The 27,891-nt window shown below is 38.1% G+C and overlaps 1 protein-coding gene across 3 annotated transcripts in view; it reads left to right on the top strand.

The window, feature by feature from the left end:
* LOC146001743 (uncharacterized) overlaps nucleotides 1-26,074 on the top strand; it is a 50,309-nt gene extending 24,235 nt beyond the window's left edge. For 2 of the 3 annotated variants that reach the window (XM_083139453.1, XM_083139452.1), the window contains exons 2-3: nucleotides 15,366-15,808; nucleotides 21,374-26,074. In XM_083139453.1, the coding sequence (XP_082995579.1) occupies nucleotides 15,396-15,808; nucleotides 21,374-22,616 (1,656 nt within the window). In that variant the 5' untranslated portion in view covers nucleotides 15,366-15,395 and the 3' untranslated portion in view covers nucleotides 22,617-26,074. Of the gene's footprint in view, nucleotides 1-15,365; nucleotides 15,809-20,470; nucleotides 20,629-21,373 lie in introns of all 3 variants that reach the window. The other variant, XM_083139454.1, reaches the window with a different exon arrangement.
* Nucleotides 26,075-27,891: the final 1,817 nt, after the last annotated feature.

The following is a 27,891-nucleotide window of genomic DNA, read 5'->3' as shown; positions in this document are numbered from 1 at the left end:
TTGTATTATGTTTTCTTCCCTATGTCTAACGTTACCCATAAAATATATCTGAATATCAGCTGATTAAGCTGTATTCAGTTGTTCTTGTATCTCAATACAAATAACTCAACTATACCGTTAATCATACACGTGAGTTTAACCTTAAAGTAAACCCACCTCAAAGGATTTTCTTATGTTGGTTGAATCTACATAGATTGGTCTAACAATAGCAATAAAGTAAATCTGAATAACAGCTGATTGAGCAGTATACACCTTTTCTTATAACTAATTACAAATAACTCAACTATTCCGTTAAGCATACATGTGAGATTAGCCTTAAAGTAAACCCACATCAAGGATTTTCTTACGTTGCTTGAACCTACATAGATCATTACATTCTTAAGGAATTGTAATTTTAAAATAGAACCATGTCTGCATAAATCTCAACCGTTCGTGCTTTTAACAGGCATAGAAATCCTTACGTCCGTTGCAAAGTTTTACCTTTGTATATATGACAAGAATTGTGTACACTAAGTAAGAAAAATTAACTAATATTTACATTGATCAATGTACACTCTGCAGTTTCTGATCAGTTGTGTATTCACGCCAAGATGGTTACCCCGCTTTCCTGCTCAAATCAAGTTTGCGATGCATAACCGATTTATGGCCATAAAAGACGCAGGAGTCATTCCATGCCAAATCAACACAGATATGTGCAATTTCCAACCTGACCATCTCCGAATTTCATGAAATTTGGGGAATTGAAACCATGAATGGAACTTACTAACTATGAAAATTTTTAGTTTCGTGCAGCTAGTAATTGTTAAATTATTCAAGGTCAAAGTTAGCATAAATTGCCCTTTTTGAGCCCACTTAGCTATACTAAATCTGCTGTAACGCCCCCCCTATTTCACCTAGGTAGCTCAAATCAAGCTTATTGTACAGGGAATTGAACAAGCTTTCCAGTGATATATAACAAGCCTACCTTTGGATAAAAATATAATTTGGTCACGTGACCTTGACCTTTGACCTTGAATATCTCAAAACATGTCGTCACCAAAAATCGTGAAAAAAATATATTTGGACCCTCATACCATACTCTAAAACATATCAAAAGATCATTCTGGGACTGCAATGGGATCAGAAGATACAAAGTAATATGTGTAACTATGTGACTGACAAAAGCCCCATTATATGAACTACGACGAGTCAAATGTCCTTTAACACCCCCTACAAAATGTAAAGGAGTAAACCTGGGTATAATTGGCCATGAAAGAAATAGGTTAGGCACAGGGAGATCCCTAGCTGTGTGTGTCAGGCGCAGATTCGGCATATTGTTGACCGCCATATTGAATTCAACACAAAAATTTCAAAGGTAAGGGGGTGATGTGATATATCAATATATGTGATTTATATATAATGCATATCTTTCACTTACGTAGAACATGTAGCAATGTAGCAGGTGCAACAACATCGCAAGCAGCAACTATGCCTTCTCTCAGATGGTCTATATCACAGACTTTTAGTGGATGCACCATTCTCTTCAAATGTTTCTGAAGGTAAAAGTCCTCCTAAGATGTTAGACCTGGGGAATGTGCAGGCCTTTTAATAGATCCCTGTCTGCCCATCAATCTACCTAGAACTTTACCATGAGGAAATTGCCACCATGTCCACATAGTGTGGTCACACTCTGAACTGTTTCAAAACTCTCGAAAAGTGCCATATCCCGTAAGCAAGCTTGAAAAACCTGTTCACTTAACAAATCGAAGAAGCCCTCACCATTTAAGGTTCCGTTGTTGAATATGGACCAACAATTCCAGTTCTACATACACTAAATCACATGATTATCTTACCAGCAACAACCATTCGGCTGGGCAAATCACAGGTATTGCATATTATTTTTATTAACTTCACCGTGAACATAAAAATTTGCCTCGCCACTGAAGAATTTTTCATTCCAAAGGAAGTGTCACGTCATTGTTTGAGATACTTTTCCCAATATTCTTCACTATTCAACTATTTGGTGAATATTGCTGATTAAAATCATATGGAATGGTGCGTATACTTCTTTCTCTCCCGAGATGTCAGCATGATCTCAATGAGTTCCTAACACGTTAGGAGCATTCCAATCCTTTGTTTTTAACACCTCGAAAAGAAGAAAATGGTTACAAGCATGCAGTAATAACTCTTGCTGGTTAAATATATGTTGGATAAACCTTCATCACTTCATTTCTCGTGAAATTCTAGCCTGATTTAATATATCACATCACCCCCTTTCCTTTGAAATTTTTGTTTTGAATTCAACATGGTGGTCAACAATATGCCGGACCTTCACCTGACACACACAGCTAGGGATCTCCCTGTGTCTAACCTATTTCTTTCATGACCAATTATACCCAGGATAAATCCTTTACATTTTGTAGGGGGTGTTAAGGGACATTTGACTCGTCATAGTTCATATAAAGGTCAAGGTCAAGTGACCAAATTATATTTTTATCCAAAGCTAGGCTTGTTATATATCACTGGAAAGCTTGTTCAATTCCCTGTACAATAAGCTTTATTTGAGCTACCTAGGTGAAATAGGGGCGGAGTTACAGCAGATTTAGTATAGCTTAGCGTGCTCAAAAAGGGTACTTTATGCTAACTTTGACCTTGAATAATTTAACAATTACAAGCAGCACGAAACTAGAAAATTTGATAGTTACTAAGTTCCATTCACAGTTTCAACTCCCAGTCAGGTTGTGGGCTGTGTTGATTTCAAATGGAATGACTCGCACACGGTTTGCTTGCATGTTTTGCGAAGCATCTAGATTAGGGGGTATCGAAAAAAGCAATTTTTTTATGATGCTTTTGGGGTAGAGCGGAAAGTTGCCTCTATACATAAGTAACTTCTGTTCAAAATTTCACCACCCTAGGATAATGTCTTCTGTTCTGGCAAGGGACGTGAAATTTCAAAAATTTAGTAAAATCGGCAATTTTTTTTTAAATTTTTTTTTTCAAATTTCACAGCACTTTGCGGTAGTGTGCAAAAGTTGCACCTATGTATGGTTAATTACAGTGCAAAATTTGGCGCCCCACGGACAATATGTTCTGTTCTGGCAAGGAGCCTGAAATTACCCAAAGATCGACAAATACACTGTTTTTTCATTATTTAACTAACATTTATTAAACATAAACCAGAATTGTCATACACTCGCATACTATTAGATATAAGAATTAAGAAATAAGTATTCAAAATTAAAAGTACGAAAATGTGTGTTTTGTAGGTAATAATAATGTAAAATATGTGTCTTTAGGTTTTGTACTGTCTCTTGCACCTAAATTCAGGCATGGCCTTTCTCGATTTCAGAGTGCAGCGAATAAATCCATCCCGTTTTTTATGACCACACACTTTCTTTGAGGCCTCCGTAACCAATTTTACTGTTCTTTCCACAGCTTGTGTGTGGCATGGGAACTTTGTAAAAGTCCAGTCAATTGGTATTGGTTCTTTCAGCATACTTTTCAAATCTTCTGTAGTCACATCATTCAGTATTGGTGGTGGAGTTACTTCGCTGGACGACTAGTCAATTAGTTCGATATAGTCGTTTGCTTCGAAGTTTATTTTTGGAATATCGAACTTTCTAATCCCAACGTGTCCAACCGTCTCACATGATTCTCATGCTTTTATGACTCTTCGAATGCCAAGGGCTCTGATATGTGTTCTCTTATCAGTCAGCATTGCGAGCAGAATGTTTTCTGGAGATGCGAAGTAAGCATTCCGAGAAATCACTGGGTCGATGACGTTGCGGTTAACTTGATCCAAGTATCTGGATGACTGAATGAAATGGTAAAGATGCCGAGCTCCATCCTTAATTGACTGATGGATTTTGATGCGGAACCAAGATGGCACATACACCCTGATAACGAACTCTACTATGGTATGTAAGTTGTCTGATGGTTCCGTGGTGGAAACATACAGTCTTAATATCCAGTTGGCTGTTGTCAACCAGCGGGACATGTTTAGGGGACCTGGATCGCGATTAGCAAGACCTGGAGGACACATGCCTGAGCTAACGGCGAGAGCAATATCCCTCAGATACTTCTGGTCCTTACTCAAAGTGGATATATCATCTGATGGCAAGGTGCAGTTAGCTCGCTCAAATGTTACCACTGGAAGCAGCTCACACGCCTTCAAAGATTTTCCAATGCAACCACTGTAGGAATTGGGTCCGGAGGTGGGACCATCGAGGGACTCGAACAAGTGGCGGAGAGGCAATTCGTTGAAATGTAGTTGACAAACAGCCCATTGCACAGCTCTCCCGATTAATAATTAATAATCATTAATTAGTGGTTAATGATAATCTGGAAAATCTGCTGCTAACATAATTGTTAATAAATCATATTTATATCTAAAAGTATAATGAGAAAACAGTGTATTTGTCGATTTTTGGGTAATTTCAGGCTCCTTGCCAGAACAGAACATATTGTCCATGGGGCGCCAAATTTTGCACTGTAATTAACCATACATAGGTGCAACTTTTGCACACTACCGCAAAGTGCTGTGAAATTTGAAGAAAATTTCAAAAAAAAAAAAAAAAATTGCCGATTTTACTAAATTTTTGAAATTTCACGTCCCTTGCCAGAACAGAAGACATTATCCTAGGGTGGTGAAATTTTGAACAGAAGTTACTTATGTATAGAGGCAACTTTTCCGCTCTACCCCAAAAGCATCATAAAAAATTTGCTTTTTTCGATCCCCCCTAATCTAGATTTTGCCTCAACGCAGACATTCTCTCGAATGTTGTTTTCCCCTAATTTTGGGGCACTGATTCCAAATATGTAAGCAGTTTTCTTCTATCACATCCAGATTGTTGAAAAAAATGAAAACAAAATTTGCATATTGAACCATTACAGACATATATTTATACCCTTCTACAAGATCATTGCCATGCTCAAAAACGTGGTGTATATTATAATTATGTAATTGTAAACACAATGTACCTACAGTTCACAAGAACTACCAACAAGTGATATTATTTACAGTGACCTCACTTATTTTACAGTCAGGAATTTTCGTCTTTTTGAACTTCTTCCATATGCATGAGAAGTACTTTCCCTTTTCAGGGACCAACAGTAGTATGCCATCATGTTCACAGTCCAACCACCATGGTATCTTCTTTCCATGTCTTCAAATCCTGATGGAAACGTTCACCCTGTTCCTCGCTGTAAAATCCAAGACAGGTATCTGGAAAATAGTCAGTGTGAGCATGTAGGAAGTGTAACTTCAAACTCATGTTACAACCTAGTTTTCTCAAATTTTCCAACATGGTGTTCAGAATAGTTTTGTAAGTTGGACTCCTTCCATTTCCTAGGAAGTTTTTTACATCTTTGTAGCTCTCCCAGGCTTGCTTTTTTGTTTGGCTCATTGTATCCTCAAAATTGGGGTCACATTAATTTCCTGATCTGAGGTCCAGTAAAAACACCTGCTTTCAGCTTATCTAGGGTCATTCTCTGATAAACACTACATATGTACTTAAAACATTCACTGTCCTTATCTAGGGCACATACAAACTGGCTCATGATACCCAATTTAATGTCAGAGGAGGGAGAAAAACTTTTGTGGGTTCCACAAGGGCACATGCATAACACTCTTTGTTCCGGGTGTCAAGGGTCCTCTGGTTCGCCACTGCCGCCTTTACCAGTGATTTTGTCTGTCTCGACTACACCACTCGCACAGGAAACAGGCCATTTTTGTGTATCCCATTTGTAGTCCCAGTAAAAGGTTGATAACTTTGAAGTCACCATATACAACCCACCCATACTCGGAGTACTTCACATACTGCAATAGAAACTGCAAACTTTCATATGATTCTTTCAAAGTAATAGAATAAGCAACTGGTACAGATCCAAGAACTTCACCATTGTGGAGTAAAACACCTTTCAGGCTGGTTACAGATGAATCTATGAAAAGCCTCCATTCATAAGTTACATACTTTACACCAAGCCACGTTACAAGTTTCGGTATGTCATTTCTGAAGATCATAGACCTTTCTTCTGAAAATAAAGAAACTATTTCTTGTTCCCGGGATCTGTAACATGAAATTTTAGTGCCAGGTAACAATAAATGTCTGTCTTTCAGTACAGAAGCTAACAGTTCAGAACTTTCCTTTGGTAACACAAGGTCACTACCAAGTCATTCAGTGCGGTCTGACTAAATAAGTGTGGGGTATTATCACTTGTACTGATCCACTGATGTCTGTGTATCGCTTACAACTTCCTTTTGAGGCGATGTACAGCTTGAAGATGGACGAGAAGGAATAGGTAGACTTTTGTCATGTTTGATTGGTCTCACTGCAGATCGCAAATGTGGATATACTAAGTCACGTTTGTTCTTGGCACTGAAACCTTGCACTTGAACTTGACAAAAATAACAGTCATCCGTATGGTTTAATTGTTCCCTCCATACCATTGGCAGAGCAAAATAGAATTTCTCTCTTTGTCCGTTCATTCAGAACCTCAAACCTTCCACACAAGTCTTACATACTTTCTGGGGTGCCCATGGTTTATTTTCATCGCCAAGCACAAGTCCAAAATACGCAAGGTAGCCTTCTTTCATGAATGGCGTTATCTTTAGTCTATGTTTACGCAACATGTACTTCCCACATACTTAACAGAAAGTGTTTGGGTCGTTTTTGCAGCCACATGAAGACATTGTTGTCCGAATATACACAATTTGTCACTTTGCAACTGTTCAGCACTAGGAATACAACACACTCGACCACCTGTGAAACAAAAAAACAGTTGAATTAGTGTTGCCAGACCACATAAAAAGGTGTCATCACAATTTAACTCGAAATACTCTCCATGCCCTCTTATGGTATATAAACGGGACTTTTATGAAACACAAAATTCTTCCACAAACTGCCCAGATCATGCCTGACAAGACTCCAACAGAAAGCTTTCCGGAAACAAGTTTACGTGTGCATAGGGTAGTGATGGCCTTGTCTGCAAATGCCTTCCCCCACTTTCTTATCCAATACAGGAGTAATGAAGTGTTTCCAACTACCTTCCAATCTAACTAAGAGGAGAGAGACCTTTTTCTAAAGTTCGCCAGTGTACCACGATACAATGGCAAAACAAGTTTTCAATAACTGTTCAAACAAATATTCGACACGTCACATGTTTACCAGTCCTTCATGTAACATAAAATGCCATTTGGATTGCATGGCAAACCTCTAGATGATTGGATATTCATCGATATTCGTCACCAGATCAAGCCATATCTGCCCTCCATTTCTCCTTCACGGTATGAAAAAATCACTTGACTCATTCCTTCCACCTGTTCCTAGAGAATCGATTCCGCTCATCAATTTGCTGAAAAGAGTCCGTTCTTCCGAGTTCTGCTACATCTATCTCACTAGTTAAGTTCGAGTTTCCACATTAAACCAATTATTTGAACATCACATTGCTCTCATAGCCATTTCTTTCCCTGATATTACAGAGAAAGAACCAATATCCGGTTTACATTCAGCAAGAAAACCAAAAACCCGTAAGTGTGTGAACAGTCCTAATGAACCGCCCCGCTTGCTCCCATATGCTGTTGCCATCCAGCTTTGTACTGACCGCCCACCAAAATGATAATCAAGCATAGAGAGGCAGTTTTAATAAAATTTGCTCAAGAGTAATCATACATCACTGAAGAAAATTGAAATAAATACATAGAATTAAGACCTTTGTGACATTGTTTGTCATAATTGGCACCCAACAAGAGGCTGAACCAAATCAATACACATCTACCTGTTCCATTCAACTTCCAACATAACAATTCACTTAATAACATGTCAGTATAAAGTATTGAACAATTACATTTTCACAAAATTCACTTCACATGGATTATGACCAATTATTTACACACAACATATCCTTAAAGCGTTGTGATCACAAGAGTTCCCGCATAAGAACAGAAGTACAATTCACACTGGTCATCCTTTACTCGTGCCCCTGAAATGGTACTGACCACTGACTGGAATCCTCAGTTGAGCACCGTCCCGCCGCAAGGTTGTGCCCACTTGACCGTTCAGTCTGCTGCTGGCACTAGCTCACTTTGACCACTCAACCGTAGAAGCCACCATGTCAAATTTTCCTTCAACACTTAACCTCAGACAGGATTGATAATTACTATATACAAGATCAAGATTAGGCTTGACATCATTCCTATTGCCATCCTAATCGCACAAACCACGATCAATGTTCCCGCCTGACACTTCCAAAAGTACATCCAACTTACTACCCCATAACCGTTGGAGTGTAAACTATCTCCAACCTGTCATAAATTCCCCAAAATATCAGTCCCAACCAGAACTAAAACCAATGACTGCAAGAAGCAAACAACCAACATGAACCTCCTGTATTCAAGAATAGCAAGTCGAGGAAGAGGCAATAGGAAGCAGTCTTTTGTTCTGGCCCGCCGCGAAATGGTACCAACTTAGCAAAGTTGCTCGCCGCAGGCACTAACTCACTTGGCGCATATGATAACCTGCCTATGCCCATTACCCTCATTACCATTCTGAATCCAGACCATGGAATTTTTCTTACAAGAATCCAACAGTTTCTGCAGCAATTCCTCTACTCCAACCAGTTTCATGTCCTGCACTTTCATTACCCAATACCTCAATTTATCAACGGAACACTTACACACAATTTACAGTGTTCAATAGATTGATTGTCAACTCTTTTCCCAGTCACACAATCTACTAAGAACAATAAATTTATCAGTATAAAATAAATGTTTTTTTTTTTTTTAATCTGAAGCCTCAATACCCATACATATTATTTTCAATCACTTGCCATCAGTTTATATAATAAAGTGATCACCTAGATGACCTACCCAGGTTTCATTGACAAGCAATTACGAGAGAATTTTATCTTTACACCAAGTAAGTGTTCAGAAATATTTCCTCTAAAATTTTGCACATTTGGTCAGTCAAATAGTCAGGAAAATGTTTTCTCACGAACACAGCAAATTTAACTGAATCTGTGCAAGGAGAATTAACTACAGGACAGAAGCTGCATCAATCTGATGACGACAACAATCCCATAAGCACATGGCGATCCCATTCTGTCACCAACTGTACAACTATCATTTTTGTTAGCTACGAATACTCGAAGCAAGTCAAGAAATCTATCATGAGTATAGCTAAGATACATTTTAGTAGGACTTGTGGTTTCACACTATGATGCAAGTTTAGATAAAATAAATTTTGTCCGCTAATAAATACTGCTACCCTCGGGTGGCATAACTCTGATACCCGCTACTATCACCAAATCACTTAGTTCTTGTAAGCAAACCTTTTACAAGATGTTAATGAATTTCCCTAAACCCTGAATAGATGTTCCAAGATGATCTCGTGTCAGGACCAAACCATTTCTTTCTGGCAAATGTCCTATCGACACGTGTCCTACGCATGGAGACATCCTTAGAAAGTAAGAACAAATGCGACAACTAGTGCCCCTGATGTTCCCTACGTTCCTTTAAAACACACATAATTACTATTAATTCCTTATAAAACTTGCACTAACTATGCACATAAAAGCACTTGCACCAATAGCAACAGTATATTAGAGAAGCTGCCTATTTTTTGAAAACGAAATTAAACCTATGGCACATTCGAAGGTTAACTATTTGCTAACAAATGGTAGCGAAGTAAAAAAAAAAATCATTGTTTGCTTCTACCTATTTATCTTCTGCACTTACGCCTTTCGCATATCTACGAGTAATCCTGAGTTATGATTTTGACACAAGACCCTAACTGAACTGACGTTTCATAAGCAAATTAACATTCGAAAAATAGTTATCCTCAAATTTTCTTTTAAACACCCTACTTCATACTCATCTGATCGCATCTCATGCCCTTTTCTTCTGACATGAGAACGATGCCAAACCCGTGATACTCTGTACAAAAGAGGTGCCTCCCCGATGGTGCAGTGGTAGGGTTGTTGCCTTGTAATCAAGGGGTCCCAGGTTCGATACGTGATTGAGGCACATAGTGGTTCGGATCCCACTTTAAACTGTAGGTCCGTCCCAATTAGCCTTACTGTGTATAAAGTGGACTTAAAACACCAATTCAATCAATCAATCTGTACAAAAGAGACAAAGCCAAGGAATGACTAATGCTCAACATTACCCCCCGCCCCCCAAACTTTAGTTCTAGTGCTAATCCGAGGAGATTTCTTTGTTCTTCTCTTCCTAATATGGTTTGGATGGAGAGATACTCTCCGTCTCGCAACCGAACATCCGATTACAGAATTATGCTTAGTTCGTGGCCCCCAAGAAGATTTCATCTTAATCCTGATATACCTCCTTAATCCAACTGGATAACTAGTGCCTAACTTTTGTGAAGAAGCAACTAGCTTCAACCTAGCCTTTCTTTTGCACATGGGGACATGCATTGGGTCGCACCAAATGTAACTCCTTTGTACGATTGCTGAATTCCACCCACCAATCTTCGGTGGATCATCAGATACTGGTTTGCCTACCTTGTGTACAGAATGAACATGATCTATGGACACTACAGGTAAGTCAATATACTATTTTCCCCTACAGAGGTTTCACACAAAACATGTACATCTCGAGCTGTTATTTCATCAGCGTGTGTGCGATGAAGATTCACTGTATCACTATGCACCGTGCGGACAAGCCTACCCAACGAAGGCGAACCCAGAGAACAACATTCTTCGGAACAAACACCTGGTAGAGAAACTTGCAAGTTCGGTTTTGGGATAGAAGCAACATCAATGTGGATGCCGACAGAAAGTCTTGTCCCTGTTACCTAACACCCCAGGATCACACTCCTTGCCTAGAATAAGTTTCCCATCATATCCCCAGTGAAGTTTTTGTTCTGGCTTTACGTTCTTGTCAAGTTCGCTGGTACTATGTGTTTTCGAATCAAACTTACTGGCTAAAGATTCACACTTAATTTCAAACCCTACTACCCTATTCGTACACTCTACCCTATATTGGGAGATTGACAAAAGCTAGTTCATTCAGGCCCTCACTATTCTTGACCAGGTCTTGCTGCAAGTCCAAGATACACTTGTTCGTATCATTGAGGTCTGTCTGGAGCTTACCCACCGGCCTACTGGTATGAGCTGTGAGTTCAGATTTCAACTCCTGACTACTTTCCCTCAATTCCTGCTTAAGCAACTCTGTGCTTTCTTTGGACACCTGACTACTTTCCCTAATGAAAGCAAATAATGTGTCAAGGTAACCAGCTCATTTTCAGTACCCATTATAAATGTCTTTTATTTAAAATACTAAGCTAAAAAAAAAAAAAAAATACTTAGTGCCCAATAATTTCTAATCCTGCAGCCACACTGCCACTGAGTCCTCGTAATCTATTGTAGCGGGCTCAGTGTGTGCTATAAATCACAAACGGAGTCTCGATACCTAATATGATGAGTATACTAAATTGGAGCAAACTATTATATCAAACTTTCCAATTTATTTAAATGCTGAAATCCCAGTTATTCACCCCCTGAAATTCAGTGATACCCATTTCATCAGCAGCTCTGGTTGCGGTGACAGTTGAACCATGTGATCAAATAAAATTATGCTAAGCAAATCCAAATTACTACCTTGCTCATTATAATCAATTATATTATACCCCCAATGAACAAGATAGGACTCACCACTAATGTTGTTTTATCCAGTAACTGAGGTACCACTTTTCCGCATTACACCTTGTACACGAAACTGAATCACTAGTAATCTGACTACTAGCAATCTCTAACAGAAAGAATCAACATGAATTCACCCCCCCAAATGGCAATTTATTATCATTCACCATACCACCTCAGGTCCTCTCTCCCATATTTTTGCACCTGCCTAAATATCAACTGTGGTGTCTGAGGATCTGAACTCAAGTGGACAGAACTCTATACTCTATTCGTTTTCGTGATCCCTCCAATTACCAATATCTTTGGGTAATACTTATACCCCGAGCAACCAGTGCAAGCTGAACCTTCCTTCTGAAAAGTAACATTGACATTAGAACATCTGTGACCATATGATAATACACTGAGGAAGTCTTTTGGATAAATGTTAACAGTATAAAATTAGATGATATGAATATTTATTTTACTGAACAACAAATGGTATAAAATCCAGCTCTTATGACATTCGATTTACCTGTAAGACTTTATGAGCAGACAACATGCAGCTTCAGTCAGTTTGTATTATGTTTTCTTCCCTATGTCAAACGTTAGCCATAAAATATATCTGAATATCAGCTGATTAAGCTATATTCAATTGTTCTTGTATCTCAATACAAATATCTCGACTATACCGTTAATCATACATGTGAGTTTAACCTTAAAGTAAACCCACCTCAAAGGATTTTCTTACGTTGGTTGAACCTACATAGGTTATTGCATTCTTAATGAATCGTAATTTTAAAATAGAACCATGTCTGCATAAATCTCAACCGTTCATGCTTTTAACAGGCATAGAAATCCTTACGTCCGTTGCAACGTTTTACCTTTGTATATATGACAAATTATTGTGACAAGAATTGTGTACACTAAGTAAGAAAAATTAACAAATATTTACATTGATCAATATACACTCTGCAGTTTCTGGTCAGTTGTGTATTCATGCCAAGATGGCTACCCCACGCCCCACTTTCCCGCTCAAATCAACTTTGTGATGCATACCCGATTTTTGTCCATCAAATATGCACACGGTTGCTAGCATGTTTTGCGAAGCAGGTAGATTTTGCCGTAACACAGACTATTCATCTGAAGTCTGTGAGCACTTAGGTAAAGAAAAGTTTCGGTACTTCCAACCAATTCTAGTACCACGATCCAACAATCACATGGCAAAAGAAGTTTTTAAATATCTGTTCAAACCTAGTTTTGTGCACAAATATTCGACGCGTCGCATGTTTACCAGTTCTTCATGTAACATAAGTGCCATTTGGATTGCATGGCATCACCAGATTAAGCCATATCTGCCCTCCATTTCTCCTTCACGGTCTGACGAACCTCTTGAATCGTTCCTTCCACCCATTTCTAGAGAATAGATTCGCTGAAAAGAGTTCGTTCTTCCGAGTTCTGATACTTCCATCTCACTAGTTAAGTTCGAGTTTCCACATTAAACCAATTATTTGAACATCAAATTGCTCTCGTAGCCATTTCTTTCCCTGAGATTACAGAAAAAGAACCAATATCCGGTTTACATTCGGAAAGAAAACCGAAAACCCGTAAGTGTGTGAATGGTCCTAATGAACCGCTCCGCTTGCTCCCGTACGATGCTGCCACCCAGCTTTGAAGTGGTATGCCCACCACAATGATAATCAAGCGTAGAGAGGCAGTTTTAATAAAATTTGCTCAAGAGTAATTATATATCACTGAAGAAAATTAAAATAAATACATAGAAATAAGACCCTTGTGACATTGTTTGTCATAATTATCTACAAAAGATAATGCATCTGATGTTCTAAACAACTGTGGCAGATTTTTCTCCTCAGATTTCTCTGTGACACCGCGCCGCCGTATTCATCTTCCTTGCAACTTGAGACCGACCGCCACCATGCCTGCTTATCCTGTTTCATATTTCAAACTCGCCTTGTATTTTTGTAAGGACAAAAAATTTATATTTGTGTGACATGGTTGTAGCTTGGTTACATACATATGAGCTGTATTTTATGAAAAATAGTACATATAACGCCGAATTACGTATAAATGTGTTATGTACAACTAATGTACAGCGTGAGCACAAAAACACTCCCTGGTTTTGAAAGGGTATAACTTTAATACCAAAAGTAGTATTCTACAGAAATGTTCACAGTAGTTGTAAAAACTCATAAAATTTTGGGGTGTTCATTGGAATTACAAATGCTCAATGTGCACGCCACCTGTTACGCGGGAAACATCGAGACGATAATCCAGCTCCAACCACACCTTCTCAAGCGTATCCGGTGTGATGAAGTTGACAGCTGTACTGATGCATTCCTGATCATGATTCAAGGTTGTGGGTAGTGGAGGTACATAGACCTGGTCCTTCACGAATGCCCAAAGGAAAAGGTCGCAAACTGTAATGTCCGGTGGTCGTGGGGGCCACTTGCATAGATTTTGATTATTGGGTCCAGCTCGTCCTATCCAAGGGTGTGGGAGGTTGTCATTCAGAAAGCTGCGTACAGATTGATGCCAGTGTGGGGGTGCTCCATCTTGTTGTAGAATGTAGATACCTCTCTCTGCAGCAAGTTGAGGAATTAGCCAGTCACGTAGCATTGTTAAGTAGCTTTCACCTGTGATTGTTGGCCCCTCAAAGAAGAACGTACCGTACACTTGACGCTCTGACACTGCACAAAAAACATTCACTTTGAGTGAGTCACGTTCCACATCAAGAGTGGCATGCGGATGCTTGCTTTCCCAGATCCTAACATTATGCCTGTTCACTTTTCCACTCAAGTGGAAGGTCGCCTCATCACTAAAGATGATCTTTGTCAGAAAGGTTTAATCATCCTCCATTAAAGTGTGGATAGTCTCGCATAACTCACATTGCTTTACCTTGTCTTGTGGATATAACTTTTGAACCAATTGCAGCCGGTATGGGTGAAAACGCAAACACTTCCATAAAATCTTGCGTACAGGATTTGTGTGTAGGTGGATCAACATTAAACTTCCGTTTAAATGCATGCTGCACTCTCACAACTCTGCTTGTTTTGGCAAATTCTAACACACATCAGCTTCTTTGCTGCGGAGTGAACGCCATTTTCGATGTTACTGCCCTCTAGCTACCGAATTCACAACTAGCGATTCTGAATAGAAAGATATTAAAATATTTTGAGTTAACTGAGCTTTGGATATCAATTTTATCAAAATATTCAAGTAACTATTAATTGTATGACATCTTGAAACCAGAGAGTGTTTTTGTGCTCACGCTGTATAATTAATAAGAAGTAAAATGCTTCCATGTGCTTTGCACCATGCCATGAAGGCATATAGGATTGTTGAGTTAGGGCCCAATACTTTCTTGTTCACAGCCAAAGGTGGGGGATGATGTGACCAGCTTCAAGCCCCTGGTCGCCTTAACCCCCCAGAGTTTCCTCCAGGTACACACTTTATGTGATACTGGGTGGGTGGCCACCGGAGCTGCTTGAACAAGTCTAAAAGACCTCGGGTGTCTCATGGTAGTCAGATGCACTAACAACTAAGCTACCATGGTTTAATTAACACATTTTTAAATTACCTTTTGCCTGGATCTTCAGTAATTTACATATAAAGCAGAATAATGCAAAACTTAGTTATATATAAACCAGTCTCAACTGTATATAAACTACATATATTTTCTCTATTTTTTTTTCAATTGAAGCAATCTGATGTTCATGTGTAAAGTGTCTTTGCAGATTTCGAGTGCCTCACCCTCATCAACACAGATGGAGTTTGATGATCACCCTTCGTTCCTGCAAGTGAAGGTAGAGCCTGGCATCATGAGTTGCTCAGTGGAGAGTGGACCCAAGCCTCTTCTTTATCATGGAGAGTCAGCTGAAAATGCTTGGGAGCCATCATCATTATTATCATCATCAGTTGTTAAGGAGGAACAAGTGGAAAAGGAACAACCAGAGAATTTTAGTGGCAACTCTGTTCACATATACTTGAACTCTTGTACTGAGACGAATGAGTTTTTACAGGAGGATAGTAAATATTTGGATACGAGTGATAACATTATACACTTCAATGCTGTTGAATTAAAAAATAATGAGATTGACAGTGTTAGAGTAGAACCTGAAGTTGTGAAAAATAGTGAAGGAACAATTGAAGGTGAAGGCCCAGCTTCAGGCACAGAAAGGTGAGTGCATGAAGTATTTTCAAATGAATGAAAACAAGAACCCAGGGTGGCTGCTCACCTGGAATTCTTTGAATTCTGTGTGAATTATTGGCTCTGGGGATTATGCGTGATTTTTTGTCCGTAGATGTGAAAAATTGCAGCTTTTACTATTACAAATACATATTTATAAATGCTCTGAGGCAAGTTTTTCATGGTTTAGCTTTCATTTTTGTTGAGGAAGGAAAATAAAGGTGTGAGGAAAATGAAACAGAATTCAATCTGTTTAGCTGTTTTTCGTGAATAGAAATTCTGTCTTAAACAGAAACATCCATTTACTTTGTTACTGTTCTTTGCACGACAATCTATCTGACAAATGGACGATTATTGCAGGAGAAGATATCTTGAGGTTGATTAGGTTAATGTTATTTTGAAATTCATATACAATTAACATTTTTTTGTAGATTAGTATATCCTGTAATATTTATGTCTTGCGATTGTAGATGTATTTCGAGTCTGAGTATGTGAAATGGCAAATGTGAACTCCGCACCTTAGGATACCATTTAATTCAGTTGAATTTGAATTTTTGGACACCTCAGAATCACACACACCCTTTATATTGTTAATATGTCTGTGTGTGTATGCGTGTGGGTGGTGACGGGTACGCTTGAGTTTTTGGGAAGTTTGCCTTGAAAACTGGGAATTATACTTGAATTTTATCATGATCCTAAATGGCCAGCCACCTTAATACCACATACTGGATGGCCACAATTAAAGTTGGCCCACACAGAACCCTCTGGATTACGTTCGAAGCAGCAGATTTCACTGAAACTTGATAGATGCTATAGGGAAGGGAATGCTGATCGAAAAGAAATAGTTCAAATTTCAATATGCTCTCTTTCAATGTGAATAACCCTGTCGAAGCATAAGGCAGTGTGGTCAATGGTCAGACGAAGTTTTTTCCTGGATATTGTTTGCTGTGCATCAGATTTCAGTGAAACATTTTGATGTGGTGGTGAAAATTAGAACTTTTTTTTCTCTCATCAACATTCGCTTCCCCTTGGTCTCCATAGCACCTATACTAGTTTCACTGCAATCTGTTTCTTGAAATGGGCTCCAAAGGTATCTTAGTAGAGCATGTTTAATTGTGGCCATCCACTGCTATGACTATATATTTTCTCAACTTGAATATTTAGTTGTATTCAAAATGCTTCTTACATATGAGTAGATGCATTGATTTTCTTAAATTCACAATGAAGTGTGGATTTCAAGCTCCCTCTCCCCTTCTCCTCCCACCTTTAGGAAAAAAGTCATGGAAGTCGTGCAATAACATCCACAAGAAAGTGAAAACTGTTGCAAGGTTAGGCAAAATGTTTAGAAATTAAGCAGAGAATTGAGCAGCTATTGGCATTAAGCTTTCACTATAATCAGTCAGGTCTTAATTCTAACAAGCGGGGACCCAGAAGAAACTGGAATTGTTCTCTAGTGTGAACACAGAATTAACTGTGAATTAACACAGAAGTTAATTCCGAAAACGGCACACATTCGGATTTATTGAAGTGGGAAAATTATGTTTACAAGGAAATAGTGGGACAACGGCATTCCACAAAGAAATGCGGCATGCTATATTCAAAAAAGCACATGGCAGATGTGTGAAGTTGATGCACAAGCGATTCCCCAAAGAAAGCGAATAGGTTTGTTGAAGTCATGGTGGTAGGGAAGGGTTTAGCGAGATGTGTTATCCACGGAAAGTAATATGTGGAGACTGACAACCAAGAAGAAATCGAATATCTGTACTGGACATCACCATTACGTAGAAAAACAAAAATGATGGTGGTGGTGCGCTAGGTTGCATATGTGTCGACATGTTCACTGTGTGCAGAGTGGAAGTGCACGATTTTCAAACTGTCTGCCATTAAATTCCACACAGAGATGACAATGCCTCATCAACGATTGTCTAGTGCAAGCAAAACAACCCTGCGGTGTCTGCTATCGTTGCTGTGACGACATTAATGCATGCAAGGAGATCCTCGGCTGATACGACAGGTGTTTCGCATACAAGGTGTTTCATCTCTCCCCATAGAAAGAAGTCCAGAGGAGTGATGTCCGGCGATCTTGCTGGCCAGGACACAGGCTTACCCCTACCTACAATACCGATTGTGGAACAAGCCATTGAGGAAGTGACGCACATTTTGCATTTTGGTCGAAATGTGGTGGTCCACCATCGTGTTGCAACCATAGTACTTGCCTCAGTGCCAAGGGTACATCCTCCAACAGTTCAGGCAAAACATCACAAAGAAATGCGTGATATGTGCCACCACACAGGCAAACAGGGAAAATGTACAGCCCAATCTAATGGTCATGCACTATCCCACACCACACATTAACTGCAAACCTGTAGTGATGGTGTGCCACAAGAATTGCATGTGGATTTGCAAAATCCCAAACGTGACTGTTTTTACTATTGAACACACCCATTTTGGTGAACGTTGCTTCATCGGTCCACAACATCCTGTTCGCAAAATTCGGGATAGTTTCCATCTGATGCAAAATCCATTGGCAAAACACCACACATGGGTCCTCAGGTAAAGGTCTTGTACCTTTTGGAGTTTGAAAGGGTACATCTCCTCTTCGGACAGGATGCGCCACACATTAACATTGGAGGTGGTGTGAGCACTGACTATAGTGCAGGTACTGTTGTTAGGATGATCCCTGACAGCATTTAACACCGCATCCACAAACTGATCTGTGCGTACACTTCGTGGTCTTCCAATTTCTCGACGGGGTGGTAGCACTGATCCTGTTTCCCACCTCTTTGAAAGAAGGTGTGTGATGGCAGCTTCCTATTTGGAAAACGTTCCCCATACAAACGCTGTGCTTCATGGCTATTCCTTCCTGTCTCGCCATAAATGAGATGCATATCTGACAGATCCTCTGCGGTGTATGCAGCCATCCCTATTGCTGGGTATCTGACGACCCGTAGACGATGAACACTAGTGCACTGTACATGATGGGTGTCGTGCCTATCGATAACACCTAACAGTACATCTTGCGAGGTTTGCCTAATTTGCCAAGTTTCACGTCCTTCCACTCGTACGTATTCAACTGCAAACGTGTGATGGTAACCTGATGCATGGTGATGTTGATATCGCAGTACGTGAAGCACGAATGGCAGCGACCAGTGCTTTCCTGCTGGAACATGACTACTGTGTTAGTGCCCCTAGCGGGAAACACCAAAGTCAAGGTCACGCTTTGGCCTTTCTGCATGTGGGTATATACAACTATTGACAACACAATATCAAAACTGCTGTTGTTGTTTTTATGTAATTTTGACTTAAATATAAAACAAAAATATAAATGTTTAATAGCATTCTTTAAAGTATTTCAAAGCTTTATGGCACTTGACTTCGATAGGAATCTTGCATTATTTAGAAGCTCTGCTATGTTTGTCCCAAGTTGAAATACGAACAGTTATTAACTATCATTGACACATCCCAGTGCTTAATATTAGGTTTACCTTGTTTTAGAAAAGGAGAGAGGGGGGAGAGAGAGAGAGAGAGAATGCATTGATGGAAATGTTCACCCTGTTCGTCAGTCAGTACACCAATGTTTATAAGGAAATAATCAATACAACCTTTGAAGAAATGCACTTTTAAACTTGTTTTGCACCATATTTTTTTTAAAGTTTTCTAACATTTCCTGATGGGTTTCTGAAGTTTTGTTTCTTCTGTAGGAAGTTTTCTATCATTTTCTTGACAACTAGGCTGACTTAAACCAAGGGAAGGTTTCAACCTGCATGAGCTCATTGATTTGGATTCCATCATAAATACCTGCTGCTCTCTTAGTTTCGGTTTTCTGCAGGAACATTCAAAGAAGAAAACAAAAGTGCCAACAGTCACTGCCTTTATTTAGAGCTAATACAAATTGTTTCAAGAGACCTAGTTTTTATATTGAGTGGTAGAAGATGATGCACACCTACACTGGTCCACTAGGGTCTGTGAATGGTCACAGGTAGATTTTCCAAATCGGACTTCTCAGTCAGGCTAACAGGGTAAACAGATGACCAGGTCCTGAATGGTTCCTGGTGTCGGATTTATACTTATCTTTGTGAAATGAAAAGTTTATGGACATTTTTTCCAATATATGTCTTATTTATTGTTCTTTATGCACAATTACATCAACACTTATCCACTGGCAATCTTGGATGGAGTTGACAGATGCAGATCTGCATACAAATCTGTAATGGGCAACCCTTCCAAGATTAATCACTGTTTGATAGTATCCCAAGAACTTGGCTCGAAAGCAGTAGATTTATGAGAAACTAGCCCAAACATAAGCTGATTTGCCCATTTAGGTACGGGTAGTTCTCCCTACGAGTTTGACCTGTGATACCAGCCTAACGGCATTGGGTAAAAAAGCCAAAAAATATATATATACCGAACAGATGTTGACAAAATACCAATGAAACTTTTTTGTAATTTACACATATACATGGATCTGCATGGTCCATGAGCCTCAAAGTCCAGCTAGAAAACACATTTTAGATCAAAATCACAAAAATTTGATAAATAAAACCTCGACGGGGTCTAAAAATGCTGCCTTACAGTACATGAAGAACATATAATTCACTGTTCATGCTGTGTTCATATTTTTGTAATTTATTGTATTTTTACTACTGCCTTTAGATTATCATAACAGTGACCAAGAATTATGATTGGATGAAATTGATAGATTGCCACACAAGGAGTGCCCATGCACTTACTACGACTAGAAAGATCCCTCAAAGTTCCGTGGCAAGATCAAAGTCACTCGCTTAGTGCTGCCAGTCACCAATGATTAGCAAGTAAGCTCAATAATACTTTTTTGTAAACATGCAATATTTCTTATTTATTTATGCAGCACATAATTACCATGCATATGCCAAATAAATCAGAACTATTCACAAACCGACATGGGTCAGATGCAGCTTTGAAAAAAAGAAACGCTCCATGGCATTTGATTTGAGAGGCAACCCTGAATAATTTTCTCGTTAAATTATGTCAGAAATGTTTCTTTTAAATTATTTATTTGATATTAAAATACTGGAAATTTTTACTTGGTTTAATTCTGATTTCTGAAAAGCCCTATCTCATAGAAGCAAAACAAAGACCAGGTAAGAAATCAGAAAATACAAACAGTTTTCAGTCAGCAAAAGCCACATACACGAGAGTAATTATCACATAATCTAAGTACCACCCTGTCATTTTCATGACCACTATCCAAATTGAACAAAAAGTTGAAGATGTTATTAATAAAATACTAATATTGCCTTCTACTGACAGAACAGTTTTCTTTTGGAAAATATAGTAGATAATTAATTATATCTCAATACTTTAAATTATTTTATGTTTTGCAGATTACATTTTTACTGAAGAATAATTGTTGATAGTTCTGTATTGTGTCGTAGTTGATATTAGGCAATATTTATTGAGAAAAGGATGTAATGTTATGTATATCAGGGAATGTTACGTAAATCTGAGTGAAAGTACTGTATCTTTTCTGAAACATCTGTCGATAAATTGCCTTTAATGATGTATATCTTCTTCTAGGTTACCACTGCATTACACATTGATTAGAGGCGACTTTCAACATGAATACATGCATAGTGATATGTATTCAGAAAAGTCTTTTTTTGGTTCATCTTGCAACAAATCATTTCCTCGGAAAGAAGCTCTTAGAAGACATTCAAGAATTCATACTGGAGAGAAGCCCTATTCATGTTCAAAGTGTAACAAATCGTTTGCACAGAATAATTATCTTAGAAAGCATTTAAAAATTCATACTGATCTCTATGTGTGTTCAACGTGTAACAAGTCATTTGTAGAAATGAGAAGCCTTACAAGACATTCAAGAATTCATACTGGAGAAAAGCCCCATACATGTTCAAAGTGTAACAAATCATTTGCACAGAAGGAAGGTCTTACAAGACATTTAAGTATTCATAGTGAAGGGAACCCCTTTCTGTGCCCAACATGCAACAAGTCATTTAAAAACTTGCAGTATCTTAAAGCACATTCAAAAATTCATAGTGTTGAGAAGCCTTTCAAGTGTGTAACATGTAACAAATCTTTTGCACGGAAGGACAATCTTGGAGGACATTCAAAAATTCATAGTGTTGAGAAGCCTTTCAAGTGTGCAACATGTAACAAATCTTTTGCATGGAAGGACGATCTTATAGGGCATTCAAAAATTCATAGTGTTGAGAAGCCTTTCAAGTGTTCAACATGTAAAAAATCTTTTGCACGGAAGTACGATCTTAAAGGGCATTCAAAAATTCATATTGAAGAGGAACACTTTCTTTGTTCACAGTGTAACAAATCATTTGCAGGGAAGCATAATCTGATAAAACATTTAAGAATTCATACTGGGGAGAAGCCATATGTGTGTTTAAAGTGTAACAAATCATTTGCACAGAAGAGTAATCTTAAAGCACATTTAAGAATTCACAGTGGTGAGAAGCCATATGTGTGTTCAACATGTAACAAATCATTTGTACATCAAAAAACTCATGCAGCACATATAAGAAGTCACACTGGAGAGAAGCCCTATGTGTGTGCAAATTGTAATAAAGCATTTGCAGAGAAGTCGTATCTCACAATACATATAAGATTTCATACTGGTGAGAAGCCATATGTGTGTTCAATGTGTAACAAATCATTTACATTCAAGAAAGATCTTGTAAGACATTCAAGAATTCATAGTGAAGGGAAACCTTTTCTGTGTTCAACATGCGGCAAGTCATTTCGAGGGTTGAGATATCTTAAAGAACATTCCAAAATCCATTGTATGTGAAAGCCTTTTGTGTGTTCAACATGTAAGCAATCTTGTACACAGAAGTATGCCCTTAGAAGACATTCAAGAATTCATAAAGAGAGACTGGTTGTGTGTTTAAAATGGATCAAATCCAATTATGTAGATATTTGGTGTATATTTCTGATTATTCGCGAGTTCATAGTTTTGAAAAGCCTTTTCTGTATTTAACATGTAACAAATCATCTGCACAGAAGGTAGATATTAGTAGGGATTTAAGAATTAACCCCTTTGTGTGTTCAAGATATAACATAGAATTTCATAGAATATGTTCTCATAAAACATTCAAGAATTGTCAGTGAAAGGAATCTTTTTGTGTCCAATATGCAACAGATTATGTAGAGATATGTTACAGTTTTTCCACCTACCTGGAAAACCTGGACAACCTTTAGTTGATGTTTGGCATATTGAGTTATAAGAACCTCGTGCAAAGCATATTTTGCAACTATAGTCGGAATCACGAACCTTCCGACCTTCTGTAAACAAATGTCTCACTTCGAGTAACGTATCACTCCGCGTCAGCTGTTCGTAAATGCCGTGGCCATCATATGCTCTTCACTGGCACTTCACCCGATCCTTAATTTTACACACCATGGAAAAACGTATTCCTACTTTAACTTATACACATTGAACTATAAGAAATTTTCGATAAGTTATTAAATACGTGTTCTTGTTCAAGAATGATCATATTTTTCTACACCAAATGTTCCATTTATCTGACACTGGGTTAACAGTTCCCCTTCCCTCTCCTCTTTCAGTATGACATCGCCAAAGTAAAACTTACAAGAGAGTGAGAGAATCGTTTCAGAAAATTCAAACCTTTTGGTTTTGTTGCTGCCCCTTCAACGAAATTATTGCCCAACATTGTTGACATACAGTGTATTGTTTTCTCTGTGCAACAAATATACCGCCAGTTTTAGCGGAAGCTAAACAAAGATAAGCTGAGGAATAAAAGGAGGTTGTTTATATTTCTTTGTTTCCTGTGCACTGGAAAACAATAAGACAATAATAATCACATTATTTAAAGACCCAAGCCTCATGCAAGTAATGTATTTTCTTACCTTTATTCAGCAGTTCCTTTTTGAACTGGAGGCATTTTCGGCGCTAGACAACAATATCGTCCCTGTCAATAAATGTCGTCTGTCAAATTTTCTTCTCCAAAACGAACTCAACGTGCCACAAAAGGCGATTTAACGTCGAACTGGGAGATCGTCATCATCACTATTAACATCAGCCAATATCTTCTTCACAGTGGATGGCTAGCTCTTTGATTGAAAAAATACGAATGCACCTTGCGCCGTATTGCGCTTATCTCAAAATTGGTGTACTTGTTTATGCGAGCAACGATGTGTTTCTTCACGGGACTCACAACTTGACCAGTCGTTTTCATTTCTTTCACCAGACCAAAAACAAAAGATGCAGACACACAACTACACCAGGACACTAACTTCACTGCTTTCTCAGGATACCACCGACACAACGTCATATACACATTAATATCAACCTGCTTCTCGCCACTTTTGAAATGGCTGTATTTCCGAAAGAAACTCGGAGACCTTCCTGCATGCATGGAAGTCGCCATGTTCGAAACTGGCACTATTTTATTGCTGCTCACGTGATCGGTTGTAATTTATACAATCATCACATATTATTATTATAAAGAGAAACATTTAATGAAAATATATATTAAAATGTATATCCCAATGTAATTTACACGTTTTTCTTGCATTAGCGTACTTTTATAAAACAGACTACATGCTGCGGAAGATATCCGTTATTAGGCTGTTGCCAACCTCAAGACTTCTCACTAAGTCAAGTACAAAAATGGAAGTGGATAGTGTGATTTCACATTGTCAGTGAAGATGATGATGCGGAGGAGGGGGGGGGGGGGGTGGACGCAGAGGTGTTCACACTCCAGAATACTTTTGCAGGTGAAGGAGAGCAAGTCGTGACGATGAGGGTGAGGGCAGACCATCAGGGTGGAGGAGGTTGAATTAAAAGGAACACCTTTCAACAAGGAAGAGAAAAAAAGTGACAATATTCAAGAATTCACCGCAAAATGTGTATCTTGTTTTGTATGTAGGGTACAAGAAAATGTGACTGCCTCAAAATATTTGTGTATCTTAGTCTTCTTTCCCCACATTTTTTGCCAGGGACAATGCTTCACTAAGTTGCCATTTTAGTTTCCCTTGGTGTTTTTGCTGCATAAACCAGCATTTTCGAACGGGGTGACAAGGACATTAGACTGTGTTTTTGGATGATGTATCTCTAGAGACGTTGAGGTACACTCTGGAGGATACTGTAACATGTGGCATTGAGATGTAGATCAATCACGTTGTGAGACACGCACACATTTGTCATTAGTTGTATTTTGTATTTGATTTTTGTTATTTAGCGTCGCTTTTCTTCCATTTTTGGCTAATCCCGACGATGAGGATGAGTGATCGTCAGATGAAATTGATGAAGGGACACCCACAAATTACACCCATGCCGGGATTCGAACCAGGGAACTTCGGTGGCCAGTCTGAAAGTCGACCACCAGGCAAGATGTACATTTCGATTTTTCATTTTTTGCATATGTACATTTAACTCCTAACAGGTCATCAGTGAAACACTGCTTATACCGCGTCGTTTGTCAAACGGTATATCTTTGCACCTTGTGGCTATGTGGGGTATTTTATTTTCATAAGTTGGCAACACAGTTAAGGTACACGTGATTTTGTTTACAGAAGGTCTTAAGTTCTATGATTCTCTCTTTAGTGTGTTTGTTTTGAATTGTATAATAATTTGCTGAACCTCTCATTTTTTTTATTCTCACAATTTTGAATTATAGCTGTGATGAATGAAGGAGGGGTGAGGTAGTTATATGACTGACCGTAGATAGAAGAGAACACAAAATGTTCCTTGAAAGTCGGGGAAATACACTGAGAGGTGATAAGAGAAAAGCTACAGCAAATGTTAGTCATGTAATGATAGACATTTATCTTCTGATGCTGGTGGTTGCTGACCTCCACATCAAAATCATTTCTCTGTTCACAAGAATGTGACTTTTTTTATTATTATGTTTTAATAGTGTTTAGATACTAGTTCAGGGTGGCTAGTCACCGGGAATTTTGGGAATTATGCATGAATTATTGGCTCTGGGAATTGTGTGTGAATTCTACTTCAATTTGTCTTTGTATACGTGAAAAATTGCTATTTTTATTACTCCCAATTCCATTGAATGTATAAATATATATTTATGCCCTAAGGCAAGTTTTTTAGTTTAGATTTTATTTTTATGAAGGAAGGAAAATAAAACAGAATTATCTCAGTCTGCTTTGTTAGTGTCCTTGACAGAACAATCTATCAGGCTGAAGATTATTGCAAGATAACCTGAAGTTGATTACGTTAATTTGAAATTATTAAACAATTTACAATATTCATGTTGGTTGCGGTAGACGCGGTTTAAAATTACTTATGTGAAATTTAGAAGATTTCGCACTTCCGCGTTGCACAATTTAATGGTTCAATCCTATTAATTTCGAAGTACCCTTTTGTGAATGAAGACAGTGGATCTTTGAAATTAATAGGATTGAACCATTAAATTGTGCAACGCGGAAGTGCGAAATCTTCTAAATTTCACATAAGTAATTTACAATATATCGTAGATTATATCCCGTAACATTTGTAACTTGTGTTTGTAAATGTATTTCTAGTCTGAGTATGTGAAATGGCAAATGTAAACTCTGCACCTTAAATTAAATATATGTTCACATATATACCATTCAATTGAATTGAATTAGAATTTTTGGACACATTGGAATTGCACAGATCCTTTATATTGTTAATATAGTTGTGTGGTTGGTGAGAGGTGATAATACGTAAGGTTGAAATAGATAAAACATCTGCTTGTACCCTTGAAAGTTCACCTTGAACCCGGGAATTATACTTGAATTTTATCATGATCTTAGAGTGGTCACCCTGCAGTTGTTTATTTTCAAGGTTATAATAGGTTTCCTTTTCTTTGAAATTTGCATTGATAATTGTAGAAGCATGTGCACAAATCAGTGACAATGCAATTGGTAGTATAAGATATTTTACATTATTTTTTTAAATTTGTGGACCAGGTCGATCCATTTGTACTAAAAGTCACAGAGAAAGGTGGCATATGAACCTGAGATGAAATATTCACTGCACACTCTGTAATGTTTGCGGCCAAGTTGTTTGTTGTCTGCAAAGAAATTCTCACCATGTAGCTTTCATTATACCTTTGCCTACTGTACGTTTGTTAGTACTGTGTAAAATGTCTGTAACGTTGCATAAAATTAATGACAATGACGTGCCATCTGAAAATAGAAGTAATTTTTCATATATTCAAACTCTTAGCGGTGTTGACAAACAAAGATTTAAAAAAAACGAAGTGTTGCAGTGTAGATTCATATGAACTGGAAGATATTGAAATGAAAACAGGCCTAAACCTTTGGCCAGCTGTAGTTAACGTGTATTTATTTACTTAACCCAGCTACCTGGAATCAATTGTTTTCATATTTATTAGTGGTTAGGATTTTGCTTGAAATAATTACATCCAGTACAGATTAACTGTAAATTCCAAGGCTCCGCCAATATTGTCTCTGTTTCCTTTTAAGGTTTGTTCAAGGCCTGAAATTTAAAATGTTGTGATGCTCAAAAAGAGTAATTTCACTCCTTGCTTTAACAATTTGGGATATACCACCCTCTGTTGCAGAGTGGTTAACACAGTGCACTATGATTCCTGAGGTCCCGGGTTCGAATCCCAGCCAGAGCTTGTTGAGCTTGGGTGTTTGTAAGTTTCCGTGTCTGTGGCTTTATCAGTTTCAACATATCATCATTCAGCCTCGTCTCCACAATTAGCCAAAACTGGCATAAAAGTGATGTAAATTAAACTAATCAATCAATCAATCAATTTGGGATACTTTGATAGCAGTGTTTGTTTTTTCTGACAGTTCGTAAAGCCTACTACCAGCACATTTTCTCATGGATCGATTTCATCATAATGAATAAATGGAGACTTCAATTCAAAAGTCAAACATTGAATTCATATCTAAAAGAAAAAAGGAAGGAGATTGAAAACTGTCAAGAAAGCAAAAAAAGACTATAATAACAATATGATTCTAGACTCAAATAACAAACAAAAAACCTTGTGGCATATTGCAATAACCAAATAGCATTGTCAATCGCCAAGATGTAGGATCTAATTTCAATAAATACTTTACTGGAATAGTAGAAAAAATAACAA

Source organism: Lepisma saccharinum, chromosome 17 (genome assembly GCF_977018435.1).
Source record: "Lepisma saccharinum chromosome 17, izLepSacc3.1, whole genome shotgun sequence".
NCBI lineage: Eukaryota > Metazoa > Arthropoda > Insecta > Zygentoma > Lepismatidae > Lepisma > Lepisma saccharinum.
The sequence above is the reverse complement of the archived record's forward strand: the minus strand, read 5'-3'. Positions and strand labels throughout refer to the sequence as shown.